The following is a 26,666-nucleotide window of genomic DNA, read 5'->3' on the forward strand; positions in this document are numbered from 1 at the left end:
AAGACCAGCTGGGCAGAACAGGAAAAGAGAAAACAGACAGAGAGAATGAAGAACAGAGAAAGGAGAGACAGAGACAGTATTTTCCCTCCTGAACACACCTAAAGAAATCAGTGGCATGGTTCATGTGGATTAAAGGCTGCCTCATTTGCTACGTGAAGAAGTAAAAAGAGAAAGTAAAGAGAAGCAACTTACCATTGCAACAGATGGGACAACAGGCTGTTACCAAACAGGAGACAAAAGGAGGAAGAGTCTCAGTAGCCATCATTTTTGTTGACCGCATGCCCACATCTTCTAACATAGTTCAGTTCCCATTTGGTGTGAACCACATGCAAATACGTACATATATGTGCATGTGCTACTGAAGCCACTGTTCTAAATGTAACTGAAAACTAGGCCTGTGTTGAAAAAAATTGAATTTCTGATTCTAAATCGATTCTCATATTAATTCCTAAAAATTGATTCATATGTCTAAATATCGTTTTTTTTTCATCATTACATTACAACTTTTGGTATTTTTTTTGTTTATGCCCAAAAAAGGAATGTTTTGTTGGACACGAGAATAACTACTGCCATCTTTTTGCCTTTAAAAATGTTTAAAGGTATAAAAACATTAAAGTTTTCACTTATAATTGCATAATTGTCTATATTTCATTACTATACTGTATTGGGCTTACATTTGCATAAAATGGTGAAAAACCAAATTCTCGAAAATTAAAAACCTAAATAGACCGAAAATGGAAAAAATAAAAACGGAATGTAGGAAAAAATAAAAGCGATTTCATCCGTCTCTGTTTCCTCCCTGGATCTGTTTGATAATTCTGACCAACACGATGTTTCTGAAAGCAGTTCTATCAGCATTCTGGGAGCTGATTGGTCCTTACAGCATCATTAGCTGCAATACTTGCTGTTGAATCTCAATATAATACTAGTATTAATATGTTGCATAACTACAGTCATATAATTCATGCAACAGCTGAAAAAACAGTTTTAATAACACTAACCCAAATCAATATCCAAATCAAATCTTGATAATTGATTCTGAATCTTAAGAATTGGAATCAAATTGATTTTTGACATTTGAATCGATCCCGAGCCCTGCTGAAAACTATAATAAACACCTTGTATAATACAATCATTGACATTCAGTGCATCTATCTGAAGTGCAGCGTGTCTTACGAATAGACAAGACCCAGACTGCATCTCCCTCTGACCTGAGGGGACCTGGGAAGTCCTTACAACACCCCACCACCACAGTCTCATCAGAGAACTTCTGCAAGTGGCACGACTGGACATCAGAGGGAGGGAGTGGAGGGTGAAGAGAGACGGACCCAGGACAGTCCCCTGGGGGGTCTCACCAACAATCAAATGCTTTCCAAAGCAACAGTGATCCAGGCAATGGGAATCCTGACACCCACCTACAACAGCTTCTCACTTAGTAAAGATGTCTTAGTGGTATAGAGGGAATGCATTGACGTCACATTTCCACAGGACCACGCCCCCTTACTCGCACTGAGTGTCAAAAATGGCTGCAACTAGTGGAGGAGACGGGATAACAGCTGATTATGGGCTTAAATTAAAGACAGTTGGACTTGACAGTGACCCGTACAGTTACCCCAAGAACCAGTGGTCCATGGACATTAATATTTGGTACAGTTACCAAGAACCAAGTTCTTCCCTCCTAAAGGGGAGTTTTTCCTTGCCACTGTTTGGCTTAAGGTTTTTCTCCCACTAGGGGAGTTTTTACCTGCCATTGTTTATGTAATAACTGCTCGGGGGTCATGTTCTGGGTATGGGTCTCTGTAAAGCGTCTAGAGACAACTCTGTTGTATTAGACGCTATATAAATAAAATTGAATTGAATTGAATTGAACCAGTGGTCCATGGACATTAATATTTGGTACAGTTACCAAGAACCAGTGGTCCATGGACATTAATATTTGGTACAGTTACCCCAAGAACCAGTGGTCCATGGACATTAATATTTGGTACAGTTACCAAGAACCAGTGGTCCATGGACATTAATATTTGGTACAGTTACCCCAAGAACCAGTGGTCCATGGACATTAATATTTGGTACAGTTACCAAGAACCAGTGGTCCATGGACATTAATATTTGGTACAGTTACCAAGAACCAGTGGTCCATGGACATTAATATTTGGCCACGGATCCAGTTTCATGATATTTATATGTACTTAATTTCTACGCCGGGGAATACACGAAGCAAAGCTTGAAGGCTTACAAAAGTCTTGACGCTTGGTCCGACTTCAAGGCAGGATTTGTTGTAGAAATTTAAGTGATGAGGACACCGAACTTTATGATTGGACCATTTAACGTTATCTACCCAAAAATCCAACATTATCTGATACAAAATGGGAACCGCAAATCCACGTTTCGGTGTCTGGAATCCAGTTGTTTCTGTGAATTGCAGCGATCCATTTGTCTCTCTTAAGCTTATTTTTCAGCAGTCTGTAAAACGATAACTCTGATTTCTTGCTAAATCTATGAGTACAGTCGATCGCACAACAGCATTCTCATTTTAGATGTTTTCCAGTTGCTCAAACTGAAAGTTTACGCTGACACTCAGTCTTTCTGACACTCAGTCTTTCTGACACTCAGTCTTTCTGACACTCAGTCTTACTGACACTCAGTCTTTCTGACACTCAGTCTTACTGACACTCAGTCTTTCTGACACTCAGTCTTACTGACACTCAAGTCTTTCTGACACTCAGTCTTTCTGACACTCAGTCTTTCTGTCACTCAGTCTTTCTGACACTCAGTCTTTCTGACACTCAGTGACTGTGTTTCCATGCATCAATAACCATTTTAAAACCCGAATATTGGCAATAACCCAAATTTGCACGGCCATGTAGACACCAATAACCCTTTTGAATAACCGGAATTTGCTCATATTTCGGTTTTTAAAAACCTGAATATGAGCCCTGAGTTACTCCTTTTCTAACCCGAATATTTGGTCATGTAAACGCCTAACGGAATATCCCCATCAAACGGAACATGAATTTGTTTTCTGCACATGCTCTGTTCACAAGGAATCCTGGTCTTTTGAGTCCAGGAAGTTCTTATAAACACGGAGAAACACAAGACCAGGAGGAGACTAATCACTTCATAACTGTAATGAAGGATATGAACATTTCTGCATTTGTAGACGGTAGAAAGTACCGGGATAGCCAGATTTACAAGAAGGTGAGAGAAAAGTTGTGTGAAGCAGCATTTGTTTTGAATTTGGATACAGGAAGAAGAAGAGGAAATGACGGGAATTGTGTCATGACGTTCTCTGTGCGTCGCTGGTTTGATCCAGATATCCCAAATGATTAATTACCATGTAAACAGGGATAACCCTGTTTGCTCACGCATGGAAACAGATTATTTCGGTAACCGGAATATAAGCAGTAACCCAAATTTTGACTGCATGTAAACGTAGTCAGTCTTTCTGACACTCAGTGGGCGAAACCCGCTGTGAAGTCGCATCTGTGACGTCATGCACATTCCCTCTATTGAAGGCACTGAAGAAATCAACGAACATAATAATAATAATAATAATAATAATAATAATAATAATAATAATAATAATAATAATAATAATAATAATAATAATAATAATAAGGCCCATTTCCATGATCAAATAGAGGCATATTTTACATTTCAGTAGAAAGATCACAAAAGGCTTCAACATGGCTTGCCTGGGAATCATATATTTATGATTTCGTCTGGTGTTCATTAAAAACAAGGTTAATAAATAAATAAATAAATAAATAATTTTGGATGTACGTTTTCCAATTTGTGTAAGAGTGACAAATATTGTATAGGCCAAATGCTTGCTTATTTAATTTTTTATTTTTATTTAATTTATATAACTATTCAAGAGAAACCGAAAATGTCTAATGTGGCTTATTACCACAAGTGTCCTCGTCTTTGAAGGCACCACCACAGACCGATGACGTAGCAGTTATCGCTTAAGTCTGATTTATGGTTCCGCGTTACACCAACGCAGAGCCTACGGCGTAGGTTACGCGGCGAACCGCACGGTACGCCGTAGACTACGCCGTCGATTTAACGCGGAACCATAAATCAGGCTTCAGTTTCACTTCCTTCAGCTGAAAGTTTCACCAAACTCAACTTCACGTGACTTGCAGATCTGCTTTACAGACACTAGTGAAGTGGGCACTTGTGCCTGCGGTATTTACTTCTCTATCTACTTTACGCGAGGATTTATTTTAAATCGAGCCGTTGGCAGGATTCGGTCGTGGACGCCGCATAACGGTAGAAGTTGTTTGTAAATCCGTCAAACTACCCCACCCAAAGTACACCTGGACTTAAACTACCCCACTGGGCTACACCTGGAGAAACTGTAAGTTCCCGGCGTCCATGAAGGCGGCACGGTGGCGGTCATCTAGGGTCGCCACCGTCCCTAGAAATACGGAATCTTTATTTTATTTTATTTATTTATTTTTTAACCAAATCAATACTATGATCTGACTTTTTTTTAGTTTTTTTTTTAAACAAAACTTTATTGAAAATACACAACCTCTCAAAGAGGATAATGGACAAATATCAATTTAAATGCAATATGAAAAGAAAGGAAAATAAAAATAAAAGATGGGGAATTCTTGTAAGCAGAGGTGTATAAAGTTGAAAATACACCTATAAAAGGTGAAAAAAGACTGGTAAAAGTTAAAGTCACCCACAAGAAAATTACTTGAGTTAAAGTCTTAAAGTAGCTCACATTAAATGTACTTAAGTATCAAAAGTATCTTGTGAAAAAATATACTCAAGTATCAAAAGTAAATGTACTAGTATTTTATAGTACGCATTAAAAGAAGCAACACAACCAAAAATGATCCTTCCCTTGTTTTTTTTATTTTACTTTCAGGTGAATGAAATGTGGTATAGAACACAACACCAAAAATAAACTGTCTTGCTTGCAAAATATAATTCTTTGATTATTTTAATTTGTAACGAGTAACGAGGTGGCAAATGTCAAAGTAACAAAGTAAAAGTATATTTTTTAACTTTTAAATGTAGTGAAGTAAAAGTAAAAGTCCTGATTTAAAAAAAAAAACGCAAGTAAAGTACAAATCCTCAAAAAAACGTAAAACTTCAACTTAAAGTAGTGTAACGAAGTACATCTACTTCGTTAGTATATACCTCTCCTTGTAAGGAATACAAAAAACAAAAAACAAGGCGCTCTAAGAATTAAAAGGTGCATATGAATAACAAAATAAATTAAGCATTTAAATTCACATAATGGAGCATAGAAAAGGAGAGGAATTATTAAATTAGAATAACAAATAACGACCAATGTCTAGACTTATTTTACTTGCATTTTTTTTTTCTACTCTTTTGAGATATGTGGAAAAAATCTTCAAATCGTTAATAAAACCCCGGAAGTGAGGGTTTACAATTTCTCTATTTGGCACAATGAATATGGTACTTACCCAGTAAATACGGAATCTTTACGTAATTGGGAATTAAATGTTTCCCAAACTCCATGTGGTTTCACATCCCAAGATCTTTGTTTAAGAAGATACTGTAGGATGTCTAGATTTTGTTTTGAAATGTGATTTTGATGTGAACAGGATACCCATTGAGTTGTCTAATTTTCACAAACAAATACTTAGTTTTTGGAATATGGTATTTTCCCACAACTTCTCTCCTCATGAGTCAACTTTATGGAACAATAGAGTAATTACAATTAATAGAAAATCAGTATTTAAAAGTAATTGGTTTGATAAAGGCATTCTATATGTAACTGACTTAATGGATAGTAAAGGGATTCTTTTAAGTTATACAGATTTCCCCCCAAAAATAATTTCAAATCTCATAGAGAATTCAACAAAATGTGTAGCGTTATTCCTCTACCATTAATTCACCTAACTCAGAACTTTTTGGTGTATAATACAGCTTTAAATGTATTACCAAATCTATTAATGGAAGGATGTACTCTGACTGATAAAAAGTGTGGTAACAAGTTTATTTGTAGTGTTTTTAAATCCAGATTGTTCCATGATTTTTACAGAAGGATAATTCGACAGGATTCTTGCATGGTAAATATAAACACATTAAACAAAGCGCATTCCAAATTTATTAAGTGGCCTATTTTGCCTAAAGTTAAAGAAGTACATGTGGCGGAATTTCTTAAAAAAAGATTTCAATTTGAGGTAGATCAATGTTCCTTCTGCAAAAAGGATGAAGAAACACTGGATCATTTGTTTTATCAATGTCCTTTGTCTCATTGTTTCTGGACAGACATACACAATTGGATATTTCTTAAAATTAATAATGTTCCACCTTTTGTTTCTGATATTATTAATATCATTTTGTTAATGAGGAAGTACCATATTCATTGTGCCAAATGGAGAAATTGTAAACCCTCCTTCCGGAGTTTTATTAACGATTTAAAGATTTTTTTCACGTGTCTCAAAAGAGTAGAAAACAAAAATGCAAGTAAAATAAGTCTAGACATTGCTTGTTATTTGTTATTCTAATTGAATAATTCCTCTCCTTTTCTATGCTCCTTTATGTGAATTTAAATGCTTAATTTATTTTGTTATTCATATGCACCTTTTAATTCTTAGAGCGCCTTGTTTTTTGTTTTGTTGTTTGTATTCCTTACAAGAATCCCCATTTTTTTCCCCTTTTTTTCATATTGCATTTAAATTGATATTTGTCCATTAACCTCTTTGAGAGTTTGTATATTTTCAATAAAGTTTTGTTTAAAAAAAAGGGGGAATTAAAAGTTACGTTCCGTATTGAACCAATACGGACTATATTATGCTCTTATTTATTGATGTCATGATATACAGGTGAAGGTCAGAACATTTGAATATATTACAAATCTTCATTCGTAGTAAATTCAACTAAAGGGAAAACACATATATGATTTTCCACTACATTAAAAGTGAGATATTTCGAGCCTTTTTTTGTTATAATTTTGATGATTATGAGTCACAGTTTATGAAAACCCCAAATAAAAAATTTCAAAAAATTAGAATATTTTATGAAATCAATAAGCAATTCAATCATCAAAATTATAACAAATAAAGGTTTAACATATCTTGCTTTTCATGTAATGAGACTATGTAATGTATTAGTTTAGCCTTTTAAGTTGAATTATTGAAATAAATTAACTTTTACACCATATTCTAATTTTCCGACCTTCGCCTGTATCTATATTCTACATCTTGGCTGATGTGGACATACATATAGCATAATATAATATAATATAATATAATAGCATAGAAGAATATTTCAGTTACTAGTCTGGTTGTCTGTATGTACAGTCATGCAAGTTCAATGCTATTAAAGCACTTTAAACTTTAAATCAAAGCATTTTGTTTTTTCATATAAAATAAATACATTTCTATGCAGTTTAGAAGTTTTGGGGACGTCCCTTTTTTTTTGGCGCCTGCGCTGCTGAAATCGGGGCGTCCCTTATTTCTATTTCTGAAAAGTTGCAACCCTGCGGTCATCACTTCTTCTGTTCAAACTTAAACACACCAAAAACAGCAGGTTTAGAGGACATTTCAAGTAGTGTGACAGGCTTCATGTCAAATACTTGTTAGGATTTTACAAAATTGTTAAAAGTATGAGAGCTTTTTCTATAAGATTGTACTCTGATGGTTGCTCTCAGCGCAGAACCACCTCTGTTTTTTTTTTTGGACTATTTTAATTTCAGTTTTGCAATGAATACAAACATATACCAACAGTATATACATAATATAACCCCCTCTGAATGAGTGTCATTTTTCTGGGGTAAGGTATAATTGATGTAGAATATTATAGTTAATCAGTCTCTACCGCGCATTGATAGTAGTTGACAAGCTGTTTGGACATAAATGTGCCCAGAACTGTTCATCAAGACCACCTCCTGTTTTCATGACCAGACTGATTAGCTGAGTTCTTCTTTAGGTGAGGACGGTGAAGAGGGACGGATGTTTAAGATTGATGGATACCCTCCTGTTTTTCTCTGGGTTTTGGTTGTCATAGATCTCTGCTGGGTTGGCATGTCGGATTAGAGATAGACAGCGGAAAATATATGGCTGAAAGTGTGATATGTTTGAGTTTCTTTCACTGCCGTTGGCCTCCCAGATAAGGTTCAACATCGGCCCCTATAACGTACAAAACACCTCCCTTTTTGGTATAAATATGACTAGATTGATGACCACAGTCAGTGCGTTTACATGGGAGGTTTAATTCCTCTTTAATTCAGAATTAAAATTAAATCTGATTTAAAATGAGTAAAAATTACCATGTAAACACCTAATTCCCAATGAAAATGGCCATTTCGAATTAAACTTAATTCCGAAGTAAGTGGCTGGTTTATTCCGATTTTTAATCTTAACTTTGATTGTGTTCCCTGGTTTTCTTAAGGTGCACCAGACAAACGAACACGAGGATCTTCCACGCTCTTGACTCGTGATCCTTAGCCCAGATGTGAGCGTGGGGCCGTTGCCATGGCTGAGTGTGGTGCCGTTGCCATGGCGATGCCGCGCCTCCTCCTGCTCACCGCCCACAGGGAGCTGCTGGTCGGCCGCCTGCGCAGCGTCCAGTGCATCCTGGACAACCTGCGCGCCTCCGGATACTTCTGCGAGGAGGATGAGGAGATCGTCCAGCGAACGGCCACCAAAGCAGACCAGGTTGAAGAGCCTTGCCTGGCCATTTGTTGTGTACGTGGTTTATGTTGACTTTCATATCAGTGATCATCCGTCATTGTTTTCCAGGTGCGCAAAATTTTGGAGTTGGTCCAGTGCAAAGGGGAGGAAGCCTGTGAATACTTAATTTTCATCATATATAAAGTGTGTGATGCATATATAGATCTCCAGCCATGGCTGAAAGAAATCAACTACAGCCCGGGCGATGAAATGAGAGATGTGACAGTGGTGAACACAGACCCCAGTAAGTAGTATGCACACAATTGTGCATTTGACCTGGTCAATTTGACCTAACTTGTTTTGCCAGCCAATCAGAATCGAGTATTCACACAAACCTTAGTATAAATACTAATAACTGCATACTGTGTTGTATGTGCAGTACGCCCAGCTTCAAGCCTTCAATCACCTGCAGAATATATCTTGTGCCTCTTTCTTTTGCTAAAGTGGCCCAACTGTTTCCAATGTTGGGCTGCAGAATTGTTGAACGGGTGGTATAGTTGTAGTTACTTTAGATAATCATCCCACCCAAGATCTTTGTTCAAGTGTCCAAATATTCATCAATTAATCAGCCTGTTGTGTACCTGAGCAATGAAATGGGTCAATAATTTAGTTTGACACTGTCCTGTCTTAAGTCAGCAGATACTGCCAGAAGCAACGGCATGAAATGAGCAGAGACACCAGCTTCATCATGTCCTACGGACAGCGAGACGAGACCCGTCTGGAAGACCTCTACACCGACACGGTCATGGAGCTCTTCAACGACAGCAATGAATGTCTGGGCCTCTTGGAGAGTGTAGAGCAGCTCCTAGGAGACAATGCTTTGTTCAACCCTCAAGGAGAAATCATTTACGTGATGGGGGATGCCGGTGTAGGAAAATCCATCCTCTTGCAGAAGCTCCAGAATCTCTGGTCCAAGAAGGAGCTGCAGACGGACGCCATCTTCTTCTTCAAGTTTCGCTGCAGGATGTTCAGCATTTTCAAGGAGGCGGAGCAGATCTCCCTCAGAGACCTTTTATTCAAATACAACTGCCATCCGGATCACGATCCGGATAACGAAGTCTTTGACTACATCCTGCGCTTCCCTGAGAAGGTAATCTTCACCTTTGACGGCTATGACGAGATCCAGGAGGACGTGGACCTCGTAGATGTTCCAGAAGTGGTCTCCCCGGAGGACAAGGCCAGCCCCCTTCAGCTGCTCATCAGCTTACTCTGCGGGAAACTACTCAAAGGCTCCAAGAAAGTGCTGACGGCCCGAACAGGGATTGAAATCCAACACAGGGTGATCAGGAAGAAGGTGGCTCTGCGCGGGTTCTCCCCGGATCAGATGAAGACGTACATTGACCTGCACTTCAAGGAGCAGGAGCACAGAGAGCTGGTGTCGGTCCAGCTGGACGCCAGCCCGCACCTCTGCGGCCTCTGCTCCACCCCGCTCTTCTGCTGGATCGTCTTCAAGAGCTTCAAGCACCTTCACACCATGCACGATAGTTTCAATCTGCCCGAAACCTCCATCACGCTAACGGACATCTTCCTCCTGCTGTCCGAAGTGTTCCTCAGCCGTTCGGCAACGCGCGGTCCATCGTTGCTGAAGAAGAGCGTTCGCTCGGCTGCCGACACATTCAAAGCAGGGCTCAGATCTCTCGCTGCATTTGCAAAGCTGGCACTCGGGGGTCTGGAGAGAGGGAACTTCTTCTTCAGCCAAGAAGAGGTGGATGAGTGTGGTCTGACAGAGGACGACTTGGCCCTGGGATTCCTTCGACCTCTCAGTGACCACGACGCCGGAGGAAGCCCTGCTACCTTTGAGTTCCTCCACATCACCCTCCAGTCTTTCTTGGCTGCGTTTGCTCTTGTGCTGGATGAGCGGGCCAATGCCAGCGCCATCCTCAAGTTCTTCACGGAGTGCAGCAGGCGGAGAGACCCGTCGTGTTTAGTTTTTTGTACAAAGCGCTCTGAAAAGCCTGGTGAAAAGAAGCCATTTGCAACTAATGAACACCTTCAGTTCACCAACATGTTCTTGTGTGGACTGCTGGCAAAGACTCAGATGGGTCTGATGGGACATCTGCTCTCCCCTTCCATATTAAAGAAGAAACAGGTTTTGTTGAAGTCGTACCTGTCCACTAGTGTCAAGTTCCACCTGCAGGGCTTACCCCACTACAACGGCGAGGACGGCAAAAAGATTCACGTGTTGCCCAACTTCCTCTGGATGATCAGGTGCATCTTTGAGACAGGGAGCAAGGACATCGCTAAGATGACGGCAAAAGGCATCTCAGTGCACTTCATCAAGCTGGGCTACTGTAACGTGTACTCGGGGGACTGCACCGCTCTGAACTTTGTCCTGCAGCATCGTCAGAAACTCCTGCGTCTGGACATGGACAACAACAACATTAGTGACTACGGGGTCAAGCAGCTTCAGCCGTCCTTTTGCAAGATGACGGTTGTGAGGTAAGAAAAGTGATTTTACATTACAAGTGTTTGTGTGTGCAAGTGATGCATCGAATGTTCGGTAACCAACATTGTTCGGCCGAAAATAGCAAAAAAAAAACACTTTTGGTGTTCATTTTATTAATATATTATATTTATATATATATACATATATACATTATTATTTTTTTTTTATGTGTGTGAGGGGGGGTGAGGGGTGACATCTGCTGCCAAGTGTTTATTATTACTGTATTTTCGGTTTCGGTTTTGGCCACAAATGTTCATTTCGGTGCATCACTAGTAGGGGTGTAACAATGTATCGTGCCACGAAATTTCGCGATACAAAAACGTCACGAAACGTGTCATGGAGGTGACAAACTGTATCGCGATATTGAGTTATTAATATTAATCTATCATGTTGACCAGAAGCGCGCATCCGACCGCGCCTTGACCCGCGGACCAAAATCTTCCTCCGCTCAGAAGAAACTAGTACTGTTTTGCGGTCCCGATCACGGGACTCTTGCAGGGTTTTGAGCTCTGAACTTTTACTGATGTAAGGCTGGTGTAGAGTTAAGCCTTACCTTATTAAATTAAACCTTTTTCGGGTCGTGAGTAGGATAAACACGGGGAGAACTTTTGCTGAGTTCCAGTGTACTTTAATGTCCCTCAACGGTGTAGGATTTTAGAACATCAACACCGCACCTAGTGCCGTACTGTGGCGTATCACTCCGCCCAATCTAAAACATACTAATCACTACAGATAAACTGACTAGTGTAATTATAGTCCCTGATTTACATCGGAATATAAAGAATATCTATCCATCCATCCATCCATCCATCCATCCATCCATCCATCCATCCATCCATCCATCCATCCATCCATCCATCCATCCATCCATCCATCCATCCATCCATCCATCCATCCATCCATCGTCCGCCGCTTATCCGTTCCCGGGTCGCGGGGGCAGCAGCCTCAGCAGAGATGCCCAGACTTCCCTCACCCCAGACACTTCCTCCAGCTCCTCCGAGGGGAGTCCGAGGCGTTCCCAGGCCAGCCGAGAGACATAGTCTCTCCAGCGTGTCCTGGGTCTTCCCCGGGGTCTCCTCCCGGTGGGACATGCCTGGAACACCTCCCTAGGGAGGCGTCCAGGAGGCATCCGATACAGATGCCCAAGCCACCTCAGCTAACACCTCTCAATGTGAAGGAGTAGCGGCTCGACTCCGAGCTCCTCCCGGGTGACCGAACTCCTCACCCTATCTCTAAGGGAGCGTCCAGCCACCCTGCGGAGGAAACTCATCTCTAAGGGAGCGTCCAGCCACCCTGCGGAGGAAACTCATCTCGGCCGCTTGTATCCGCAATCTTGTCCTTTCGGTCACTACCCAAAGTTCATGACCATAGGTGAAGGTAGGTGCGTAGATTGACTGGTAAATCGAGAGCTTCGCCTTTCGACTCAGCTCCTTCTTCACCACGACGGTCCGGTACATCGACCGCACAACTGCGGACGCTGCACCGATCCGTCTGTCAATGTCCCGCTCCATCGTTCCCTCACTTGTGAACAAGATCCCGAGATACTTGAACTCCTCCACCTGAGGCAGGACTTTTCCACCCACCCGGAGAAGGCATGCCACCCTTTCCAGATGGAGAACCATGGCCTCGGTCTTGGAGGTGCTGATTCTCATCCCTGCCGCGTCGCACTCGGCCGCAAACCGCCCCAGCACATGCTGAAGGTCCCGGTCCAATGAAGCCAACAGGACCAACAAAAAGCAGAGACGAAATCCCGTGGTCCCCAAACCGGATCCCCTCCAGCCCCTGGCTGCGCCTAGAAATCCTGTCCATAAAAATTATGAACAGGACCGGTGACAAAGGGCAGCCCTGCCAGAGTCCAACATGCACCGGGAACAAGTCTGACTTACTGCCGGCAATGCGAACCAAACTCCTGCTCCGATCATACAGAGACCGGACAGCCCTTAGTAGAGGGCCCCGGACTCCATACTCACAGAGCACCCCCCACAGAATGGCACGAGGGACACGGTCAAATGCCTTCTCCAGATCCACAAAACACATGTAGACTGGTTGGGCAAATTCCCATGAACCCTCGAGCACCCTGCGGAGGGAGTCGAGTTGGTCCAGTGTTCCGCGACCGGGACGAAAACTGCATTGTTCCTCCTGAATCCGAGGTTCAACTATCGGCCGTATTCTCCTCTCCAGTACCCTGGAGTAGACTTTCCCGGGGAGGCTGAGAAGTGTGATCCCCTTATAGTTGGAACACACTCTCCGGTCCCCCTTTTTAAACAGAGGGACCAGCACCCCGGTTTGCCACTCCAGCGGTACTGTCCCCTTCCTCCATGCGATGTCGCAGAGGCGTGTCAACCAAGACAGCCCTACGGCATCCAGAGACTTGAGGTACTCAGGGCGAATCTCATCCAACCCCGGTGCCCTGCCACTGAGGAGCTTATGAACCACCTCGGTGACCTCGACTTGGGTGATGGATGAGCACTCCCCATCTCTGCTTCCTCAGTGGAAGGCATGTCAGTCGGGTTGAGGAGATCCTCGAAGTATTCCTTCCACTGTCCGACGATGTCCCCAGTCGAGGTCAACAGCTCCCCACCCACACCATAAACGGTGCAGGCAGAGTACTGCTTCCCCCTTCTGAGGCGCCGAACGGTCCTCCAGAATTTCCTCGAGAGAAGTTCTCTCGGAGGTGAGAGTTGAAGATGTCCCTGACAGAGGGCTAAGCCAGACGTTCCCAACAGACCCTCACAATCCGTTTGGGTCTGCCCGGTGGGTCCAATCTCCTCCTCCGCCAGCGCATCCAACTCACCACCAGGTGGTGATCAGTTGACAGCTCAGCCCCTCTCTTCACCCGAGTGTCCAAGACATGCGGCCGAAGGTCAGATGAAACAACAACAAAGTCGATCATTGACCTCCGGCCTAGGGTGTCCTGGTGCCACGTGCACTGATGGACACCCTTATGCCTGAACATGGTGTTCGTTATGGACAAACTGTGACTAGCACAGAAGTCCAACAACAAAACACCGCTCGGGTTCAGATTGGGGAGGCCGTTCCTCCCAATCACGCCTCTCCAGGTATCACTGTCATTGCCCACATGAGCGTTGAAGTCCCCCAGTAGAACAATGGAGTCCCCAGTTGGAGCGCTATCCAGCACCCCTCCCAGGGACCCCAAGAAGGTCGGGTACTCTGCACTGCTGTTCGGCCCGTAGACACAAACAACAGTGAGAGACCTTTTCCCGACCCGAAGGCGCAGGGAAGCGACCCTCTCGTTCACCGGGGTGAACTCCAACACATGGAGAGCTTGGGGGCTATAGCCAAGCCCACACCAGCCCGCCGCCTCTCACCCTGGGCAACTCCAGAGTAGTGGAGGGTCCAGCCCCCTTCAAGGAGCTGGGTTCCAGAGCCCAAGCTATGTGTGGAGGTGAGCCCGACTATCTCTAGCCGGTATCTCTCAACCTCAAGCGACGGGCGACGTAGCGGTCCTCAATGTCTTCTTCTTCATGACAAGGTTGTGAACCGCTCTTAGTCTGCCCCGTCACCTAGGACCTGTTTGCCATGGGGGACCCTACCAGGGGCGTAATGCCCCCGACAACATAGCTCCTAGGATCACTCGGGCACACAAATCCTCCACCACAGTAAGGTGGCGGTTCAAGGAGGGGTATAAAGAATATATTTATAAAATAATGAACCCTGAATTACCAAAATAACCTTCTTAACAAAAATAAATCTCCGCTTACACTTATAAGGTGAGCATGAATCAATCTTTTTTATGATGTAAAATTGTATGTATTTATTTACTTTTATTTATTTGTTTAATTTTAGTTGTTAAATTTCTGGAAAAGAAAAAAGTCAAATCATACATGAGAGAAACTATTCAGTTTGTGGCAAAATATTAATAAAGCATTACAAACTGTAACAATAAGGCAAACGTACAGCATTGTTTTGTATTTTGTGTCTTTCAAATAAAAGACCATTTATTCCAGTCATATGTTCCTCATTCAAGGTTGTTAAAAAAATACTGCTATAATATTGTATCGTTATCGTGACCTCAATATGGTGTATCGTAACGTATTGTGAGATTAGTGTATCGTTACACCCCTAATCACTAGTGTACGGAAGAGTATTAGGGCCAGGCAGGAGAAAAATAAAAATAATATTTTAGAAGAGGAAGATTTTTTTTCATTATGCACTACGAGAAAAAATTAGAAATGTTGAGATTAATGTTGAAGTACAATTTCGAGAAAAAAGTTAATATCGACATTTCGACTTTTTCCTCGACATTTCGACTATTTTCTCAAAGTGCACAATAAAAAAAATCTTCCCTCTCAAATATTTTTTCTCTTGCATGGCCCTAATACTTCCTCTCTGTGTGTGTGTGTGTGTGTGTGTGTGTGTGTGTGTGTGTGTGTGTGTGTGTGTGTGTGTGTGTGTGTGTGTGTGTGTGTGTGTGTGTGTGTGTGTGTATTGCTTGGCCTGCGCCCTGGGTGCAGCCTGGTGTAACTAGTGTTTCTTGAGCTATAACCTGACCGAGATCATTTTTATGCCCCCGCCCCACGTGTGAGGATTGTTGATGCTTGTATGGAAAACCAAGCGGTGCATAAATGTTGGAGAAGCCCAGTCCCTTACAGCCCTGCTGAAAGGGATCTGGATTCATTCTCAGTCTTTCCATTGTGCTTCCAGATTGTGTGTCAACAACCTGTCAGACAGCAGCATCGAGGTTCTGGCAGAAGAGCTGTGTAAACACAAAATTGTGGAGATCTTAGGGTGAGTGAACATTTTTCATGTTAGTTGATTACAGTGAGACATTACTTATATTTACTAATACGAATGATATTATGTGTTTTATTTTAACAACCATGCTATTACTTTAAATGAGTTATTACGGCCAGATGGTCCCCATCAGAGCAGTTTGGAAACATTAGACATCCGTCAAACTTGACTGACTACTCATACGGAAGAGTAGCCTATTAGGGCCAGGCAGGAGAAAAATAAAAATAAAAAGATTTTTTTTTTTATTATGCACTTTGAGAAAAAAGTCAAAATGTCAAGAAAAAAGTCAAAATGTCGAGATTAATGTTGAAATACAATTTCGAGAAAAAAGTCGAAATGTTGAGAAAAAAGTCAAAATGTCGAGAAAAAAGTCGAAATGTCGAGATTAATGTTGAAGTACAATTTTGAGAAAAAAGTCGAAATGTTGAGAAAAAAGTCGAAATGTTGAGAAAAAAGTCGAAATGTCGAGAAAAAAGTTGAAATGTTGAGATTAATGTTGAAGTACAATCTCGAGAAAAAAGTCGAAATGTTGAGAAAAAAGTCAAAATGTTGAGAAAAAAGTCGAAATGTCGAGATTAATGTGGAAGTACGATTTGGAGAAAAAAAGTCAGAATGTTGAGGAAAAAGTCGAAATGTCGAGAAAAAAGTCAAAATTTCGTGAATAAAGTTGAAATGTTGAGAAAAAAGGCGAAATTTCGAGTTGTTTCTCGAAATTGTATTTCAACATTAATCTTGACATTTCGAGTTTTTTCTCGACATTTCGACTTTTTTCTCGAAGTGCACAATAAAAAAAAATCTTCCCCTCTCAAATATGTTTTCACCTGCATGGCCCTAATACTCTTCCGTACTAATCCCCCACCCCTTCACAAAAAAAATAAATATGATATATTAAAATATATATGATATTTATTATATACTAAAAATGCATATGCATATATATATATATATATATATATATATATATATATATATATATATATATATATGCCTTAAGTTTTTACCAACATGGTATTAACCATTAATAATAATAATAATTAATGCAGACAAAAAGAAACAAAAAAACTTGACTGACTAATAAAAACTGATCCAGCTGTAAATGTTATTTCTATCTTCAGGCTTTACAACAATCGCATCACAGATGCAGGAGCCAAGCTTGTTGCCCGCATCATTGAGGAATGCCCCAAGCTGGCAATCGTCAAGTATGTTCCCAACTTGTACAAATATAACATGAAAATAATTACGAGTAATGTGTTATAGTTGTAATCTTTATATTCAGCGTATCATTACTTCACCTTTAGGATTGGTAAGAACAAGATCACGAGTGTGGGTGGGAGGTATTTGGCCAGAGCCATTCAGAAGAGCACCTCCATATTTGATGTGGGGTAAGTACAGGAGCCGGCGGTGAACAGGCGGGGTCCCGACACAGAGCTGGATGTCTTCTTCTGTTCCAGGATGTGGGGAAACAGCATCGGGGATGAGGGAGCCCAAGCCTTTGCTGAAGCTTTGAGGAACCACCCAAGTCTTACCAACCTCAGGTAGGGGAGGCCAACAAAGGGACGGATGGAACAACGGATGGGTGAAAATTAGGGCTGTCAAAGTTAACGCGTTAACGTCCTCTCAACGCCGACAATTTTTTTAACGCGCAGGATAAAAAAAACTGAGTGACTAGCTGAGCTATTCAGACCCTGTTGAGATATGAAAACAAATGCGTTGCCCATGCCCATGTGCACCACTCTAAAATAGGAACCATGTCAAACAGTAGAGCCAGGCAAACGTCTGCTCTCACACTTTTGTATGAACAATTTTTGCTCTTATGTCATTGTAAGATATTTTGAAGAGATTAAATGAAGTTTATCAAAAGTGGTGTGAATACCACTCAATCACTGTTGAGCTGATGATTTTTTTTTTTTATAAATCTTTTTTTTTTTAAATAAAAAATTCGAATAATACATGGGTGCAAATAGCATACATTGATATCGGTAGCAGGGTGTAAATAGCCCACGCATCAGTACCTGCACCCGGGTGTAAATAGTCCAGGGGTCGGCAACCCAAAATGTTGAAAGAGCCATATTGGACCAAAAACACAAAAAATGAATATGTCTGGAGCCGCAAAAAATTTAAAGTCTTGTATAAGCCTTAAAATGAAGACAACACATTCTGCATGTTTCTATATTAGTTATAACTGGGGGAAGATTTTTTTTTTCATTATGCACTTCAAGAAAAAAGTCGAAATGTCGAGATTAAAAAGGAAAGGAAAAAGGAAGAAAAAAAGAGAAAAAAAGAAAAAAAAATAAGAGGAAAAAAGGAAAAAAAAGGTAAAAGATTTTTGAAAAAGCTCCAGGGAGCCATTGGGAAGCGCTAAAGAGCTGCATGTGGCTCTAGAGACGCGGGTTGCCGACCCCTGAAATAGCCTAAGACTAAAAAAAACAAAAAAAAAACGTGCATTATCTAATTTGTGGCGGGCGACGGCACCGTAGCTTAAGGAAAAGTATGGTGGATTACTGCATGAACTTTTTTGAAAAGCGAGGAAGGATGGAGAATGAAAAGGGACTTTTGAACGGCTAGTTCACTTTCAAAAAGATGCAAATAGTTCTCAAGACTAAAGTTATTTGCATGTACTGTCGATTTGAAATGAATTACCATGGACCACTAGCGGCCAAACACACGACTGATGCAGTAATAGCCCCCACCCCGGTCAAAAGCAGACAACGCTGGATAGCAGCTTGCAAAAAAGGCGCCTGGACAAGTCTGCACTTTACAGTATAGGTTGAGTTACACTCCCTGCTGTTACATGTGCACTTCATTTGTTTGTCATTTAGTTTTTGTATCACCCTGTTTTGATCCCACTTTTTTTTTTAGCCTTTCATTTTCCTCCATATGAAGTTAAACATAATTACAGGGAGGATTTAACTGACCAATGCACTTCTTGTACAATGTTTGTGATGCTTATGGTTCATTGTTTTACATTGAGCTGCTTAAAAAAACAAGGAATCTTAAGTTAGTCTTTACAAGTGTAAAGTTGGGACTACATTGTGTTTGTATTTATGAAGGAATGTTACATTCAGCTTTTTTTTTTGAGGAAACATTGGCATAAAGCAAGCATAAATATGCTCCCATGTTGTTAACAGTATTAAAAACATTTAAAAAATACCTTAAGGTAATTTAGAACAGCAAAAAATGTGTGAATAAATGTGTGATTAATATACGATTAATCACGAGTTAACTATGGACAACATGCGATTTAATCGTGATTAAAAAAAATGAATCATTTGACAGCCCTAGTAAATGAATCATTTGACAGCCCTAGTAAATGAATCATTTGACAGCCCTAGCGAACATGCACGGTCTCTAACTGTTCCTCTTGTTTGTGCTTTAGTCTGTCAGCCAATGGCATTTCATCAAAAGGAGGGATTTTTCTGGCAAAAGCTCTGACAGAGAACCGAGTCCTAAGGATATTCTGGTAGGCAGGTGTTTGAACTGAGCTGTATCTTTTGGTCCAGGGCTCCAGCGTGTCAGTGACCACGTTGCTTGTACCCTGCAGGTTGGTGCAGAACGAGCTGGCCGACGACGCGGCTCCACACTTGGCCGGGTTGATTCAAGCCAACACAGGTCTCCGGCACCTCTGGTGAGGAAGTCACGCACGAGCACAGATCACTACTCTGACTCACCACACGTCACCGGGGTTGGAACTGGGATGCTGCCGACAGTGTTGTGCAAGTTCCTACTTCTTATGAACTAGTTCAAAGTTCAGTTCACATAGTTTAAAAATGAACAGTTCACATAGTTCACCATTTTCACTTTGAACTAGTTCAAATTCAGTTCATTTCAATATTTTTAGGTGAGAAGTACGAATGAAACGAGGCCGGTTTTGGGGCAGGGGTGGGCTGTGCCCACCCAAACGTGCGTCCTGTCCACCCAATCAAAGGGTATGTGATCCTTTGTTTTTTATAATTACATTTTTTTATATATATAGAAAAATATCACAAAATATCTGTACCGTTTCTGATTGGGTGGGCACTGCGCATCATTTTTAGACACAACAATGAACGCATACCGCAAAAGTCGACCCGAAGTCCCAGCAAAATGAGCACAACACAGAAGTGTTCGGAACAGCACACAGAGCACACACTGAAGGCTGATTTATGGTTCCGCGTCACACCAACGCAGAGCCTACGCCGTAGGGTACCCGTAGGCTCTGCGTCAATTTAACGCAGAACCATAATTCAGGCTTGAGGGAGAATGAGCCGCTTCGAAAACCCCCTACACATAACCACGCCTCCAGCAACAGGTCCACCAATCAGGAGTTCTACATGCTCAAACACAGAACATGAGAAAATACATTTCAGTGTTTTTTTGTCTAAAAAAAAATAAAGTGTATAATCACTGCCTCAGTGCTCTCGTCTGCCCACTCTGCTGGTATCAAGAAAGAGAGCGACATCGCCGATTCGCCGACATGCATTGTTTCTTTCAGCCTATAAGGAAAAGCCTCCGAGACGCCTCTCTCCATCCCGGCGAGGGTGGAGAGAGGCGGTGCGGGTGGCGGTGGCTGCGGTGCTGTGCAGGCTCTGGAGCCGCCAGCCTGCCGCGGGACCTTTTAAATCCACGCAGAGCCTACGCCGTAGGGTACGATTGATTGATTTAAAAAAAAAAAGCAAAAAACATAAAATAAATGCAGCCTCAACAGGGCACAAGCCAGTGTCCTATTAGTGCCGGTCCGAGGCCCGGGTAAATGCAGAGGGTAGTGTCAGGAAGGGCAATTGGGTTAACATACTGTTGGTCAAAGAAGGAGAAGATAGATGAACTGATATGATGATAGCATAGTTTTCTGTGCATTTCTGGGGGTTTGACCTCCCCAAATGTTTTCGTGTCGCCCACCCTACATTTCAGTCTGCCCACCTTAGTGGGCCTCGCTAAATCCGGCCCTGGAATGAAACCACCCCCCTAACCCAAAACTGTTCACTATACAATCATTATTGTCCTAGTGGCTTTTCAACTTTACTCAGAGGATGTAAATCTCCAACAATGTAGTCCATTATCAGTGTTTCTACCTGTTGCAGGTAAATCCTCCCCCTGAAGGTGCAGCAGTGGGACTGGGGTCGTTTGGGGCTGTTGGGTCTTCCTGGTCTTCTTGACTTTGTTTGATTGTCAAGGACTTGCAGATATTTTCTCACACTGGACGGATGCTTTAACTCCACATGACGTTTCTAATGTGAAGTTGACGAGGCAGATGCTCTGACTTGTTTTCTCAGCACAGGTGGACAGAATTTGCACAGAAAGGACTCTTTGGGAGACGATGTGTGCGTTTACATGGGAAGTTTAATTCCTCTTTAATTCAGAATTAAAATTAAATCCGATTTAAAATGAGTAATAATTACCATGTAAACACCTAATTCCGAATGAAAATGGCCATTCCGAATTAAATTTAATTCCGAAGTAAAGCCGGACAGACACTGTGCGATTATCGGCTCGTTTTGAGCCGATTTTCCAGTCATGTGACTTTTTTTTGATCGGGCCCGATTTTGACCCAATCGTTGGTCGTGCCTCGTGCAGTGTACTTGGGGTAACGACGAGAGATTAACACCTCACGACGAGCTCCCGATCACAAATCGTGAGGTCGCAAGAAAATCAAGCATGTTTGAAATCCTGGTCGCTCCTCGTGAAGGCATCACACAGTTGAAGCAGCTACGACCCAATTTACCTCATCCTTTCACAGAGAGCATGCGCAATCTCTGATGTCACCTCAAAAACTATTATTTGTAGTTTAAGTGTTGCAAATTCACATTACAAATCATGTTTTAATAGCAAAAAAAGACCGCATTTCCACGTAAGGTGCGCATCGCCGCGTACCCTGCGCCTTAGGCTCTGCGTTGGTTTAACGCGGACCCATAAATCAGCCTTCAGTGTGTGCGCTGTCTCCTGTAGGCCGTCAGGTTACCCACCTTTTCGTTTCATCTCGTTCCCACCTCCTGCGTGTAAATTCTTTTCACTTTAAAAAAAAGAGCTATTAATGTTAAGCATAGGATAAAAGTTTGAACTCGGATTTTTGGGAAGTATTTTCAAGATCGTTATTTTAATAGCGGGACTATTTCCAGCGGCGCCTGTGTCGAGGAGCGCTTCGGACGCGTCACGTGATCGCGCTGGACCAATAACAGCGGCCCCTGATGTAAACAAACCTGACGTCATACAATGTTGGCGCAACCTCGTCTTCCCAAATATGTAGGAAAATACAATATAATGAGCCAAAAAGTGCACAAAAATGACTAAAACAGTGTTATATGATGCCACAATGAAGATGAATTATAAACTAAAGTGAAATAATAAAAATCGCCCATAATGTGATTTCGTTTTTATCATTGTGCTGTACTGTTCGGAACAACTCTTTTTTCTCTTCTCATTTTGCTGGGACACCGGGTTCCTCCGCCGAGACACAACTTTTGCGGTATGCGTTCATTGTTGTTTCTAAAAATGATGCGCAGTGCCGACCCAATCAGAAACGGTACAGATATTTTGGGATTTTTTATATATATAAAAAAAATAAAGGATCCCATAACCTTTGATCGGGTGGGCAGGACGCACGTTTGGGCTGGAACAGCCTACCCGTGCCCCAAAACCGGCCTCGAGTTCCAGTACACAGAGGTCCGACGGGAGGATTATGATCGTATAGTGTGAGCAGACGGGTCGCATCAGAGCATCGGGTCGTACAGTGTGAGACCATAAATCGTGGGCTCTGAACTTTTGAACTCCTCGATCTAGTCGTGCAGTTTGAGATGGGGCAGTCTCATACGATTTAAAATATCGCACAGTGTATTCCCGGCTTAAGTGGCTGGTTTATTCAGATTTTAAATCTGAATAGGATAATTCCATGATCATGTATAAACTCATTCCTCTTTAAATTAATTCCGGTCTTTCTTTCTGCTCGTTCCCTCGCCCGTCTGTCTCCATGACGCTTATATTCCGCGCTGGGCTGGTTTTCCAAACAAAGTTTCAAGATGCAGCAGCAGTAAACGCTGGTCAAGAGCAGAGACCATTTATTTAATAAATAGAAATCATTAAAAGAACAGATGGAAACAGGAAACATCAAAATTGTGAGCTTTTCAAAGTTGTAGCAGCTAAGTTAGTTTTTCTTCCGGTAGTTTAACTTCCGGTCCGCCCCCTATCCAATCAGAACCTTCCCAACCCCCAGACCTGGAGAGGAATTGGAGAAAGACCATCAAACGTGTTTTCCATGTAAACCTCAATTCGGAATTACTATTTCCATGTAAACTCGAAGGAAAATTGTTTATTTCTGAATTATTTAATTCTGAATAATTAAATAATTAATTCCGAATTAAAAAACATCATGTAACCTTGGCCACTGTGTAAAATTCCTGCAGATAATGATAAGGATCATCATCTGACGTCTCGCTGACGCTGCGTCTGCAACGTCTCTCTCTCCACTGGTCATGTAAAGATGCACCGGGCTCGGGCCACCGTTGCCATTGAGATGGTGCCCGTTGTTATGCTAGTGTGCACTGCATTGTGGGTAATGTAGTGTGAAGTCGTCGTCTCGTTGAGTATTTTAAATGTGCCGCCGGCTGGTGAAATGAGAAGGATTATTCCGTAATAATTGGACCTAAACAGTGAAGCTGAAACTCACATAATCTGAACAGTTCAAGTTCCAGTTCATGATCTGCAGAATGAACAAGTTCACGTTCAAGTTCTTTATTTGCAAATATGATGCGTTCAGTTCAACATTCTCACAGAAATGAACGTGTTCATTGAACTCGTTCATGCACCACACTGTTGCCGATGGGAATGGGATGGTGATTTCAACACTTGGCTTGCTGTGTCCGTTTGTCTGCAGGTTGATCAGTAACCGGTTAACTGTGGACGGGATCCAAATCCTTGCAGACGGTCTAACCAACAACGCAGAGCTCAAAGAGATATGGTGAGGGTCACTTTAATATGACTCAATAGTCATTGCACGTGAATATGTCTGCACAGAGGGATGCACGCTCTTGAATGTGTTATTTTTTAACAAAATATTTTGGTATTTTGCTATCATTTGCAAAATGACCGGAAATTCTTCATTTTCCAAGTGAAAACATGGAACATTTACTGTCTCAGAACAAATGGAGTTTGTGAGCTGAGACTGAGAAAAGCTGCCAGGCCTGACGGATCCAGGACAAGTTTTCTGTGCTGTACGCAGTTACTTGTTTGTCCCATCAGATAAACGTATAACGCTTTTCCACTAGAACCTACTCGGCTCGACTCAACTCGGTCTGGTTTCTTTTCCATAACAATTCAGCACCTGGATCAGAAGTAGGAGGTTGGAGTGAAGCTGCTGTGACGTATTTGATTGTGTATCTAAAGGAAGACAACAACACTAAAGATGTAGAACCTGGAGGAGATGATAGATGTGCTGCTGGGTCTGTGGCTTGTGTTTGATAAGTTAAAAAATGAGAGTGAGAGAAGCTTCAAGCAGCAACGCTTTTTTTAAATTTTTTTAGTTCATCTCTCTGCTGCTGAAAAGTCAGCTGGAGCCGTGAGCAGCTATGAAGAGACAGAGTTCCTGGTGGATCTGGTCGTCCTTATCTCCGTCTAGATCCCTTTTTAATTCTCTCCTCAGCACCAGGTTTATGAACATCTGACCCTCAGAGTTGGATCATCAAACAGACTTTTGCTGCTGTTGCTGGTTGAATAAAATGAACCAGAATCCGTCAGAGTCTCTTTCTCTGATTTCCTCCTCCTGACTCAGACGTCTGATTCCAACCCCCCGACCAATCGGTGGCCGTGATGATGTCAGATACAGCCCACTCAGCAGCTTAGAACCTCGGCAGAATAGATACAGAAAAGTATCTACTCGGCACGTTAGACCCCTAGTGGAAAAGAACCAAACTGAGTTGAGTCGAGTCAAGCTGAGTACCAGTGGAAAAGCATCATAAATGTCTGTCATAAATGTGATTTCATCTTCACACCTACAGGAAACCCTCTAAGCTACGTTATGGTCTATACATGGTGTCACCCAGCAGAAAGCAGGCTCCATGTTTCTATTCGCAGTAACTTATTCTCGAAATTGTACTTCAACTTTTTTCTCTACTTTTTTCTCAACATTTCGACTTTTTTCTCAAAATTGTACTTCAACATTAATCTCGACATTTTGACTTTTTTCTCGAAGTGCATAATGAAAAAAAATCTTCTCTAAAATATTTGTATTTTTCTCCTGCCTGGCCTTAATACTCTTCCGTAGGATGTACACAAGTGTACACCGGGTGAATCATGAGCAACACAGTTTATCATGTAAAAACATGGACAATTATATCAATTATATTATCAATTCTATGTATCTAAGATGAACCAGTCTGAGTTCACATGTAATAATAGCTCATTGATGATAAATACCTGCCCTTTTCTCTTAGCAGTGTTCAAGTTGTAGCTCAGATCTTCTAACATGTGCTGCATTACAGGGATTCTCCCCTGAAGTCAGTGGTTTGTTTCAGATTCATAACTTAACATACAGCATCATATTAGCATTCAGCCGTGTTCGGATGTTCAGGAACCGTCGTCTCAGACTGGTCTCTCAACGTGTGATGATGTTTCCACAGCGTGAAAGGAAACCAGGTCTCTGAAGAGGAAGAGAAGCGCTTTTTGACGGAGAAACGTCTGCGCTTCCACTGAAAGAGACGGGATCCTGCTGCCCTGAACACACACACACACACACACACACACACACACACACACACACACACACACACACACACACACACACACACACACACACACACACACACACACACACACACACACACACACACACACACACACACACACACACACACACACACACACACACCCATTTATTATTTTGAAGGGAAATAAACAGTATTATTGTTTATTGTATAAGGTTTATTGCCAAGAAGCATTGTCACAACAAAAAAATGATCTACCAAGCACACATGTCCTTACTTTTGTAAATCACTTCTGGTACTTGACGCAAACCAAAGAACTTCACTGTTCTTGGAAGCAACTGTTCAAAATCATCCTTTGTTTCTATGTGGAAATGAGTTAGAAAGAGATATTCTTCTGCAAATCCTGCATTCCCTTTATTTAACGCTGATGAACAATGACATTTCTTCTGTTCGACATAAGACCGACTTTTAATATGTTTTAAACACATTATAGCTACAGCTTGTGGCCGTCTGAGGCCCGTCAGAACATTGAGGCCCAACTCGACACATCTACTTGTTTTATTTCATTCTATTTTATAAGATATGTCATTCTTGTTTAGTTCATTGTTTTATTTCTATTTTGTCTTAATTATGGTATGGTTTTATTAACAGACGCTATTGTCACATGGATATCTCATGACTTGAAGAGGATTTATGCCCTAAACCATCCAAAATAATTAAACAAATAATTGTTATAGCTACAAACTGAGTGGTTTTATTTATTTGAATCATTCCTGAGAATAAGAGCAGTGAGCAGGCTTTAGCACCTGAAGACCTCTTCATGGTTCAGAGAAAAATCAATTTTCCAATTTAAATCGATTTTTATATTAATTCCTAAAAATCAATTTGTACATCTAAAGATCTATTTTTTTTTTTTTTCATCATTACATTACAACTTTTGGTATTTTTTTGTTTATGCCCTAAATAGGAATGTTTTGTTGGACACGAGAATAACTGGTGCCATGTTTTTGCCTTTAAATATGCTTAAAGGTACCAAAACAAAGTTTTCACTTATAGTTGCATGAATTGTCTATATCCCATCCCATTTATGCATATTTAACCCCCGTCTCGGGGTTAAATATGCATAAA

At 41.5% G+C, this 26,666-nt stretch overlaps 1 protein-coding gene across 1 annotated transcript; it reads left to right on the forward strand.

Moving 5' to 3' along the window:
* Positions 1–4,130: 4,130 nt before the first annotated feature.
* LOC133424393 (nucleotide-binding oligomerization domain-containing protein 1-like) lies at positions 4,131–26,272 on the forward strand. Its single transcript, XM_061714963.1, has 12 exons — positions 4,131–4,366; positions 8,389–8,654; positions 8,739–8,913; positions 9,302–11,108; positions 15,781–15,864; positions 16,986–17,069; positions 17,169–17,252; positions 17,322–17,405; positions 19,247–19,330; positions 19,412–19,495; positions 23,714–23,797; positions 25,455–26,272. The coding sequence occupies exons 2-12, from the start codon at positions 8,472–8,474 to the stop codon at positions 25,525–25,527; spliced, it is 2,826 nt and encodes a 941-aa protein (XP_061570947.1). The 5' UTR covers positions 4,131–4,366; positions 8,389–8,471; the 3' UTR covers positions 25,528–26,272.
* The last annotated feature ends 394 nt before the right edge of the window (positions 26,273–26,666 follow it).

This window comes from Cololabis saira, chromosome 3, assembly GCF_033807715.1.
Source record: "Cololabis saira isolate AMF1-May2022 chromosome 3, fColSai1.1, whole genome shotgun sequence".
Classification (NCBI taxonomy): domain Eukaryota; kingdom Metazoa; phylum Chordata; class Actinopteri; order Beloniformes; family Belonidae; genus Cololabis; species Cololabis saira.

Bases quoted from the DNA above. Each gene is read 5' to 3' on its own strand.
- LOC133424393 (XM_061714963.1), top strand. From the start codon at position 8,472: ATGGCTGAGTGTGGTGCCGTTGCCATGGCGATGCCGCGCCTCCTCCTG. The intron at 11,109-15,780 runs GTAAGAAAAGTG...TTGTGCTTCCAG, and splicing joins TGCAAGATGACGGTTGTGAG to ATTGTGTGTCAACAACCTGT. The intron at 19,331-19,411 runs GTAGGCAGGTGT...TGTACCCTGCAG, and splicing joins CGAGTCCTAAGGATATTCTG to GTTGGTGCAGAACGAGCTGG.